General features: G+C 35.8%; 1 protein-coding gene across 3 annotated transcripts in view; it reads left to right on the top strand.

Moving 5' to 3' along the window:
- FMN2 (formin 2) overlaps nt 1-10,079 on the top strand; it is a 144,184-nt gene extending 134,105 nt beyond the window's left edge. For all 3 annotated transcript variants that reach the window (XM_042891123.1, XM_042891142.1, XM_042891134.1), the window contains 2 exons: nt 8,450-8,531; nt 9,318-10,079. In XM_042891123.1, the coding sequence (XP_042747057.1) occupies nt 8,450-8,531; nt 9,318-9,344 (109 nt within the window). In that variant the 3' untranslated portion in view covers nt 9,345-10,079. The remainder of the gene's footprint in view (nt 1-8,449; nt 8,532-9,317) is intronic.
- The last annotated feature ends 650 nt before the right edge of the window (nt 10,080-10,729 follow it).

A 10,729-nucleotide genomic window follows, 5' to 3' on the forward strand; every position in this document is an offset into this window, starting at 1 on the left:
ATTTGCTTTGTAGCAGTCATTGTGAGGTCAGTATATAATTATGATGTGAGTATTCTCACCTGATACAAAAACGTTGGAGGCCTCTTATTTTCCCACGTTCTGCACTGTACATCTCTAATTCCGTGACTCTGCAGATGATTTCTGTTAACTTTGCTGGTTGTTGTTGTTGTTGTTTTTCCCAATGATCTCTTCTATTCATTCATTTCTCATATTTTCTTGTACTGCAGTGACTCTACCATAGCAGCTGTGAAACAGTGATTCACCTCTGCTGTTGCAGGTTTTTATGAGCACAACAGGCAGACTCTTGTTCACTGCTAATGAAAATGCATAGCTAATAGTGATGTTTTAAAAAAATCTTCTTGCAGCTGAGAATTTGCTCCAGCAAATAATGTTATCATGCTCTTTGTATTTGGTGTAGTTTTTGTGGAATTAAATAGGAAGCATTACTTTTGAAGCAACCTAATTGTATGTGCCCCAGTTAATTCAATGTAGTTGTTCATCTGCATGGGGTATATCCCCACAGCCACTTTAAGATAGTCTCCTTCTCTGCATTATCTGTTCACAAAGAATTTTCTCATTTTTTTTTCCTAAACATTGCACTTTTTCTTTTTAACACCATTTACTGCTTCATGGTGTTTTAGAGCAAACACATGGCTTCGCATTTCCATTCACTTCCAGGTTTGTTTTCCTTTCTTTTGCTTACTCTTTCAGTCACCAGTTTTACCTCATGTTTCGTCTTATCCTTTTCCCTTGTCATTTCCTGTTGAATTTCTCAATCAAATAGTCATAATGCAGCCAGCTTTTTTGAGAGCAAACTGGTTTCATTTCCAAGAAAAACAACAGAAGTGATGACTAAATTTTCTTAGAACACTCAATTTTCATATGCAAAGTCTGGAGGAAAGTGATTACCTAAACTTTCCTGAAGGTGGCCAGGTATAGTCTGAAATACTGGCCACTTTGAGAAAAAAATATATACGATTCTGATGGCACTCTGTTGTGCATTTATTACAATTATAGCCATCCTTAACAGGTTTTTGTTGGTTGGTTCTTTTGTGCTGTTATATTTTCAAGTGAAATTTCCTTTAATGTTAAAACTATCATCTTTAGAACATGGATTTTAATACACTGTTGAGTTAAAATATATATCTATGAGCATCTGTGTGTATTAACACAGATGAGAAAGAAATCACCCAAAATATTATTTTATTTTTTAAAATATTTAATTTTTTTTTTTATTATTTACAGCATAGAACAGAATAGTTCTCTTCCAAGAATTAAGAAGTTTCTGTAATTTTTTCATCCCTAACAAGCCATATTAGAAAAAAATCGTCTTTACAAAGCAGTTCTTCTTGACTTTAGAGCATTGTGAGTTTTGTTGTGGATTGCATCAAGACTGCAAATTTGAAGGTCTCATGTTCAATTCAGTTGGGCTCACAGCTTCATTTTAGGCTAGCGTGATATGATACACATGGAAGAATACCTTAGTTGTATTCCCCAAAGTCTATTCTACACTACTGATCTAAGAGGAATTGTATTCCAGGTCCTGCTACAGGTTAGTCTCTATGTTAAGTGGCCAGATTAAAACATTTTAATCTGCTTTTCCTTGTCCTCTGAGTCAAACTATGATTAATCACTGCATTTTTTTTAACCAGCTATTGTCTACCTCATGGTCTTTGCAGTAACCATGCTAGGAGCTGGCAGAGATGTCAAGATAGACTAATTCATAATCTCTTTGTATGTAGGAGAAGTTAGGTTTCATCAGTCAGTTTGATGGCACCAGGTACATTAAAATGTGCTTCTTATCTGTATAAAGTCTTTGCAGTCAGTTACTGAATCATATCTGTGTCATCACTTCAATCCTATTGGCGTGAAAGTAAAAGCTCTACATTTTTTACTGCACTTTTATGTTGAGAATTGTATTTTTTCTCAACAGTCACTGTTTTTTTTTCACAAAAGAGAAATTCCTTAACAACAAAAAAAAAATCATTTCACTATAGTTTGTAACTATAGTTTAGTAACTGAACAAGGAATAAAACTTACGCCAGTTGCTCTGGAATAGTTTTCCAAAAACACAGCTTTAAAGCTTTCTACTCTTGATATCTTAAGGGCATCTAATACTTGATATTTTTGTGGAGTTTTTTTAAATTATTTGTAAAGGTATTGTTATTATTATAAGCATGTTATCTCTACCCCAAACTAACCTACATAAAATATTTTGATGTGCAAAACACATTTTATTCATCTGATAAAAAGCACTAGGAACATAAAGAATATTAGTCTCAGCTTTGCTGTATGTTACAAAGTACAGTATATTTGTAGAAAAAATTATTTTGGGTTTCATGAAATACATTTTCAAGCTGTAAAAGTAATATATGTCTGAGTTTATCGTGGAAGTTTTTGTGAGCAGCTCCAGTATCTAAGGCATATAACATTCCAGCCTTCTCACTGTGCTTACATTTGTCATGTCTTAGCACTTGCTAGTGAACTGTAAGGCTACTAAGCCTAAATGGAGCCAGTAAGAAATGAATCTGTTACAGATACTTCAGTCAAAATTATTTATGTTCATTGTTAGGAAAGCGGCTGCCCTTCTCAGTGGACTGAATGATGATAGAAATTCTCTGAGGCTTGATAAGATTGTAACCAGGCTGGCTTTTGGTCTAGAAAGTAGATATAGCTAGTCTGTCTTTTGGTTTTGTAGGGATGTCTGGTTCTTTTTTCCTGCATACCTGCCAAAGTGTAACTCATTATCTGTTTGTCTCATAGATTGTCTTTAAACTTAATCAATTTGTGTATGTTTGTCTTACAATGAATATGAGGTAGAAGGAAGTTAAGGGTACTTTTACTATGATGGAAAGAAGAAGCTATTTCTTTTGTTACAGGCAATGCTTATTAGACTCTGAATCTTTATATGTAGTAGAATTTGAGACACTAATTGTTGGACTCAGTGAGTAATTACCTATTCATTCACTTGTACTTTTAACTAAGCCAAGGATTGCTTACTTATATTTTATATTCCCTACATACTTTATTCTTGTTGGGGCTGTTCAGAAAGCAGTGCTTTCTGAAATAACGAAAGAAACATCTTAACTCAATTTAATTAACCTTATGGAACATGTGTTTGTCCAGATAACCATTATGAGCACTCTTAGTGTGCACTTATAGAATCTGCGTTGGACTTGATGTTAAATCTAATAACTGCTAATAACTCTGCTCTTCAGATTGCTATAAGGAATTAAGCAACTCTGTTTGACTGAGAAGATTAGTTTTGTATGACTGTGTCCTTATAAAGGCAAAAACAAAAATGTCTTGGGAACAGAAACAGCATGCCAAAAATGCCAAAGGTGTAGTGCTGATGCTATCTTTCCTATTGAAAAAATATGCTCCCTTTAAGCCAAAATTGACGTGATCTGGGACAGGGTTTGATAGCAAATGAAACCATCAGTTTATTGAAAGCAAGTGAGTTGGAAAAGCTGAGAAGTATGAAATTAGATAATTAGAGCGTCAGCCATGCAGAAGCATCTTAGCACACTGCAAACAATGTGAACAATTCCTATCACACTTTAACTGCGCCACCTGGCTTCTCCAAGAGCATGCCATGTGCCTTTTCATAGAATTGTAGAATATTCTGAGTTGGAAAGGACCCACAGGTATCATCAACTCCAACTCGTGAATCCACACAGGACTACTCAAAATTCAAATCTTATGGCTGAAAGCTTTTTCCAAGTGCTTCTTGAATTCTGGCAGCTGGCTTCTGTGACACCCGCCTTACCCTAGGGTGCCTGTTAATGTCCTTGATTATCTTGATCATGAACCTAATCTCCAACCTGACCCTGTTAGACTCCCTTAGCACTTCTTTCTCTCACCCTATCTCAGAACTTGCCTGGAGTTGCTGTTCCACTTCAGAGTACTTAGTTGCACTTGAGAGCAGTGATTCCACAAAGTGACCAAATTACCTCTATCACCGAAAGTATTAGTTGCATGCAACTGTTTTAACTAGAAACAGGTCTTCAAAACAATATATCAATCTATGCACTTGCCTGCCTTTGCCTAGGAGTCATATTCTCTCAGGCACAGAGAAGCACCCAACTTCCTCAGACTCTTCTTTCCATGGCTTCCCTCAGGGAAAACAAGGTCTTGACAATTGAATTCTCATTCTAGGACTGTCTTGTTAACTTTTTCAAACATTTTGAGTGCTTTGTTGTCTACAGAGGCAGAACAGCAGTGTCACTTTGGCCTGGATCCTGTTAAGTATGTCACTGTCTACACTGAGTACTTCTTCCCTCTTTGTGACTGTTGGGAGGCTCACAGATTCATAGCGCTTGTGTTGTATTCCCCAAACGTTACCTGCCCTCTTGCCAAAATTGAAAGAGATCTGTTAACATTTTCATGAAGCCATAACAATTGACCATTGTTGAATATTTAAGCCAGTCTTCCTAATATTACAACTTAAGTTATTGCAATTTTTGTACCTCTTTGTCTTGGACTACCTTGCATCTCCATATTGACAATAGTTCTGCTGAAGTCAGGGGGAAGTAGTACAGAAAAGTTCAGAGCAAGATGACGTTACTGCTCTCTACAATTACTTGAAAGGAGGCTGTGGCAAGGCAGGGGTCTCTTCTTCTGGGTAAAAGCAACAAGACAAGAGATAATGGCCTTAAGTTGTGCCAGGGGAGATTCAGATTGGATATTAGGTAAATCTTCTCACAAAAAGTGGTCAGGCAGTGGAACAAGCTGCCTGTGGAGATGGAGTCACCATCCCTGGAGGTGTTCAAGATACACGTAGATGTAATACATAGGTACATGGCTCAGTGGGCAGTACTGGTGGTAGGTAGACAGTTGGACTAAATGATCTTAGATGTATTTCCCAATGTTAAGGATGCTGTGATGATATGTAGGAATTTACCATAGTGATAACCAGGTCTTAACCTGTCTTGAGTTGACAGAAGCAAGGTGGTTTTGCCTAAATGTTGTAGATTTTATCTATGAGAAGATGAAGAATCTTTCAGGAGCAGGACAGAATATCTAATGTATATTTTTTTAATTGCCAATGGCAATTAAATATTATTTTCCAACTGAATTGAGATAATTGTCCTTATCTCAAAAGGCAACACTTCTTGCAGTTTAAATGATCTTGATATTAACATCAAAACAAGTCCTTTTGCTCTTTTAGAAGGATTTGGGTTAAATTCAATAAAATCATAGTTTAGTTCAATGGTCAGGCTTTGGAAAATATATGCACACTGCAGCTGCTTCACAGTGCTGTAGAAGGCTAATAATTGTCTCTATGTTTCACCAGTGTGTTGACTTCTTAGAATTTAGATATATATTATATCTTTAAATATGTACAGTTTTATGCCCTTCTAGTTTTTACTTAGTCATAATCTAGCTTCCTGAAAATAAGACTTTATTGTGCTACATTTACATTTCTAATGACATTTTTTGCTGAGGAAGTATATCTATAGATCATATTGGTTTCAGTGAGGCTTTATCCAACCACTTGAATCTTCATGCAGGATCAGGGCCAGGAGGCAGTGAACTATCCCAAACCCACACAATGAGTCAGTGATATGGTTGGAACTGGAACCGAGTGGCTGCTAGCTTTCAGCTTTGTCTGAAGTGTATTAGGGGATAATGCTTTTCATCTTCTCCATTCCCACTGTGATAAATAAATATACATAAACTACAAGGAATTTCATAAAGACTCCCAAAAACTTCAGTTCTGCAGCTATACTTGAGAGACTAGGGCCTCTTACATAATTTTGGAAAAATGGGTAGCACAAGCTTTAAGGCTGTTGGTCTTTTCTTTTTTTTTTTTTTTTCAAGTGCAGTTTAAGTAACAGAAAAATTAAGACCATCTCTTTCACTAGCTGGCATTGTTATGTTTTGTTCTTTCAAGGCAAGGCAGCATTTCTACAAACATCTATTAATTCTAAAAACAACCAGCAGATTTAGAGATGTTATACTGACAATGGCACTCAATAGGACTTGCTTTCCAGAAAATAACTCGTCACTGTATTATCACAAGTTCCAGTCCATACAAGGGTTCTTGTTTTGAATGAACATTAAACCTAGAGGGGAAGCCAAGCCATCTTATGAGCTGGTGTGTTAGGCAAGCAGTGAGCAATCTGTTCTTTGTTAATGCAACAAAGACTGGAACTAGAGATTCCCTGATATTTCCTGAGAGTAACATCTGGATCTGTGTGAACTGGTTTAGTAAATATTTTTGTATATTTCACATGCTGTCGCTTGCATGATGAATAGTTTGAATACCTGCATATATTACGTTGCTTCTATAAAGCAATGATAACTTTGGTAGTGCTTCTGCGTTCCCCGGGATTTGATACTAATTTAACCCCAAGTAACATTTCATTTTCTTATTTAAGTTATGCCTACCAGTGATGGGAGTCAGTTATAGCTGTATTTCAAAAAGAGGAAACAATATGATATGTGAGCTTTTTTATTTCTGTGAGTGGTTTTTTATAGCTTCGAATGTGTCTGACTGTTTTGAAAAGATCATGAGAAGATTAGTGTTACAAATGCTCTTATTCAGATGTATGTAGAAATGAATCAGAAGAAAAGGTGGTGTTTTAAGGGAAAGAAAAAGTCTTTGACTTTCATTGCATCCTGTGTAATTCCTATAAGCTTCTATTTAAAACTGTCACCATACTCTGGCTGTCGCTTTTATTCAATCTATTTAAATACATTTTGATGGTGAATTACTTGTCATTTGACATTTCCGTTCTACATTATGCTGCGACAATCTGACTGACTTGCAGTCAGGACCAGAATGTTACAACTTGAAAATAACAGGTCTTAAAGCCTTTTATTTTTTCTTCTACCTGTGGAAGTTAAGGTCTTCCTCCCTTAATACAATATACCATTATCAAATGAAGAGAGCAGCCTGCTAGAAAAGAACTGAAGTTTAAATTAAATTTTGAAAGTAAGAATTTGAAACTTAGGAGAAGAATGAGGTGTGTTTGGTGAATCTAGATGAAGGAGAGATGAATGCAAAGGCAGTTTTTGTAATGTGCTTAGCAGACCCAGCTGGAGTCATATTTTGAAAAATCTGGCCCTTACCACACACACAAAAAATATTTTAAAATAATAACAACATGAAGTCTGATTCTCACACTGCCCTGTGTAGCCTCAGTGAAATAGCAGACATGCAAGTGGTCTGGAGATGAACCGCAAGGAACCAGCCAAAGATATATCATTTCTTCAATATCATTTTACTGTTGGTTATTTTTCGTTGTTGGATAATGATGAAAAAGTGGAGTAAGTGCTATCCAAAGTCTATACTGTTGGCAAGAGCAAACCAATATAGGATTTACGTTCTTATTTTCTACTTTCCTATTTATAAATAATGGTCTCATCTCTCATAAAAAATAAAAATTACACATCTCACACCATTTAATGCCATCATAAAGAAAGGGTTTATGTAAGTCTTTGAAGCTCAGAGTATTCATAACTTAAATCTGCATTAGTGTTTCAGTAACCATGTGTGTTTGTAAGACTGATCTCCAAAATGAGTAAAAATGTTTGAGAAACATTTTATAGTGTGCTGTTGAGCCTACCAGCCTGATTTTGGCAGACTCCCAGTCTGAATGCTGACTTCTGTCTTCTGGGGCTTGTTCCCTATCTGGATGACTAAAAGGACATTTATCTCATCAACAATGTAGCATTTTGTGGTATTTCATAAGCCCTAATTTGGTACCGTTTACCAAGTCATGAAACACTCATGTATGACACCCTCACATCTGGAACCTGCTCCTCTCTTTGCACCCAAGTGCTTTCATGCATGCTTTGCTGCTCACTCTCAAATGTGGAGAGAAAAGTGATGTGCACTACGTTGTTTGTAAACCAGATGGTTTTTAAGAACAATACTGAAATTTTTCAGTGAACATTTTTATTTAAAGAGCTAGAGAGCAAAGACTGGAAATGTAAATTGAGCTGCTTTGTCACTTTAAATACAAACAACATCAGGTTAAAGGGGGAAGGAAATTTGGTGAGAGGCTTTTTTTTTTTTTTTTTTAAACTGCAGTTGAGGTACTGAGGTCACGACCGGTTGAATACAGATTTAAAAATAATTGTGAAAAGTAATTTTCATAGCATTATTTGGCTTGAATGTTCTGAAGGCTGGTCTTCATGTCTACCAAGCTACTTTAAATCCTGCTAGATTTCAATATTAAACTATCGTAAATACTGATTATTTTTGTAACTAGCATCTAATATGCCATTGATTATGCCTGATCTTTTAAGTACCAGAGCGTGGTGGTATGGCAAGAACAGCCAAGTGCAATTGCTGTTTTGTAGAGCCTATTAATGAAGACATAGGGAATAAAGTTGTCCATTTGCATCTTTAGACTTAAATTTTTTAAGTTATATACTGTGCTGTCTTCAGAAATCATTTTGGTCTAGAGGAATGCTTATAAATTGTGTCTTGTTTCAGAGTTAAAGAGGCAGAAGAAGTCTGCAGACAGAAAAAGGGGAAATCACTCTACAATATAAGACCAAAACATGACTCTGGAATTGTAAGTAAAAATTGTAGCTATACTTCTTTTACCATTGTTCATTCTATCTTTTTCTCCTTTTCTTCTATAGACATCTTACTCTTGATATACTTCTTGTTCTGTTTGGTTATTATTTCTTTAAGAGGTGCTAGATTAAGCAACTTGAATGTTGTCTGTTAATGTTACTCCATAAAAGAGATGTAGAACAAGCAAAAGTAATGTGTTATTGCTCTATCCTGCCAATATCTGCATCACAGTCTTAGTGTGGGAGACACCTAGATGGGAGAAAAAACAATTAGAGTCTTCAAGCTTATTCAGCCTCAAATTACTCTTTTCTAAAGTTACAATATGTAAAGAAGGTTCAGAATAGCATGCGTTTTGCAAATTGGATCACTGTGTCAGGTACTAGTAGCTTCTGTTTCACTGATCTGATTTTCTTTAAAATAGCAGCTCTTGGAAAAGATAATACTGTGCTTTGTCTGTTCTGAAAGTAAGTGTAACGATGGTAGTCTTGTCAATTCATTATTATGAGACTTAGAGGTATATCTCAGTACTAGGATCTTGGTTTATTTGGCGCTGCATAGATTTCCAATGATACTGAAAATTTGACAGAGAAAAGGAATGTAAATAAATTATTTCACAAGTTTACTGCAATTTACTTCAGTTCTGGTTTTGAAGGAATATTACTTGTGAATTTAGTTCTAGAGTATGTATAATTTAACGTTAACCTATGCATTTGTGTGCTTTACACATGTGAATTCATCATCTTGCTGAATTTTCTTCATTTGCATGTTTATTATTTTTCAGAAAGCCAAGATAAGTATGAAAATCTGACAGAAGAAAAACAAAAGCCATTGTTACATGGTTACCAAAACTCAACATGTCTGTGGGTGGGGTGTGAGGGGGAAGGAAATTACATCATCCTGATCATTTGCTTTCTGGACCCTTTGAATTTGCTTTTTGTTCTCTGGCGTTTTCCACCAATTGATGTGTTAATGTACATTCATGAATGAGTGTAAACACTTTAATGGAGTGCCCAGCAATAGACTAGATATTGACTTGAAACACCTTCCCTGTATTCAGTATCTCCTTTACCACTCAAAGATGATATTTTATAAAGTGTATGGTATGCTACAAATAGGCCAAGTCAGCATGCATAAAAACAGTATCTGCATCAGTTCTGAACATGCTGAAAATTGTATTAAGTTGAACTTCATAAGAGTACTACTTGATAAAGTAAAACATTTCCATTCCTACTGGCAACATCTGTCTAAAGCAGATACTTCATGACAGTGCGCTTATATTAGGGAAAGAAATGTTACTCCTAGTGAATTGTTTGTATCTGTTTCATGTTGGCATATGTAGTTTGTATTTTGAATCGTTAAGTGCTGCTTATACAGTATAATCAATGCTTTCCCAACTTGTTTGGTTGCCCTCCATGGCTAAATATTTGTGGAACAAGATGTTTACTGTAACTAATGTTTAAAATCGATAAGGCAACATACTTTTATGACTTTTACTTCATCTTGTGCCAGATAGTGAATGCCAGGTGGTAATGGGGGTCAGAAATCCAGCATTTAAAAAAAAAAAAAAAAGGGGGGGGGGGGGGAGGCAGGGAGCAAAACAATACAGAAAAGCACAGAAGTACTATAGAGAGAATATGAGAGAGATTTGGCTGTTATAGTTTGTTAACATATAGAGCAGCTAATAATTTTACATGAACTTTAGAAAGCATAGTATAGATTTAACTGCTGATAAAGTCACACAGGCTTTTGGCCACATGTACATGACTTCTCTTTTGGAATTAGCTTCACAGTTACTTTAAAACTCCTTTAGAGAGCCGTTAAATATGCACATGGGGACTGACATTTATGAAAAACAGTAGCCAATTCTAGTGACAGACACAGACTACCAACTAATTGACATTAATTTCACACTTAGCATAGTTGCAGGGTTTTCCTCCAGGCTTTCTGTGTCCCTTGCTAGATTAATGATTGAAATCTATGACACATGCTTTATTTCTGTTTGCAATCTAGAATTGATTATATCAGCCTTGATCTGTTCAACCAATAACAACTCTTTCCTCCAGTCATGATTAAATAGCACCAAAACAATCTGCCTGATTGATAACGTTCTGCTTTCAAGGCTCGCTTTTCCTGAAAGCAACCAGAGTTTAATACTGAGTTGGAGGCACATGCTTCATTCAGCCCTGCTTGCCT

The sequence above is a fragment of the Lagopus leucura genome, unplaced genomic scaffold, assembly GCF_019238085.1.
Source record: "Lagopus leucura isolate 7727_CA_CO unplaced genomic scaffold, USGS_WTPT01 Super-Scaffold_73, whole genome shotgun sequence".
In the NCBI taxonomy this organism is placed as follows: Eukaryota; Metazoa; Chordata; class Aves; order Galliformes; family Phasianidae; genus Lagopus; species Lagopus leucura.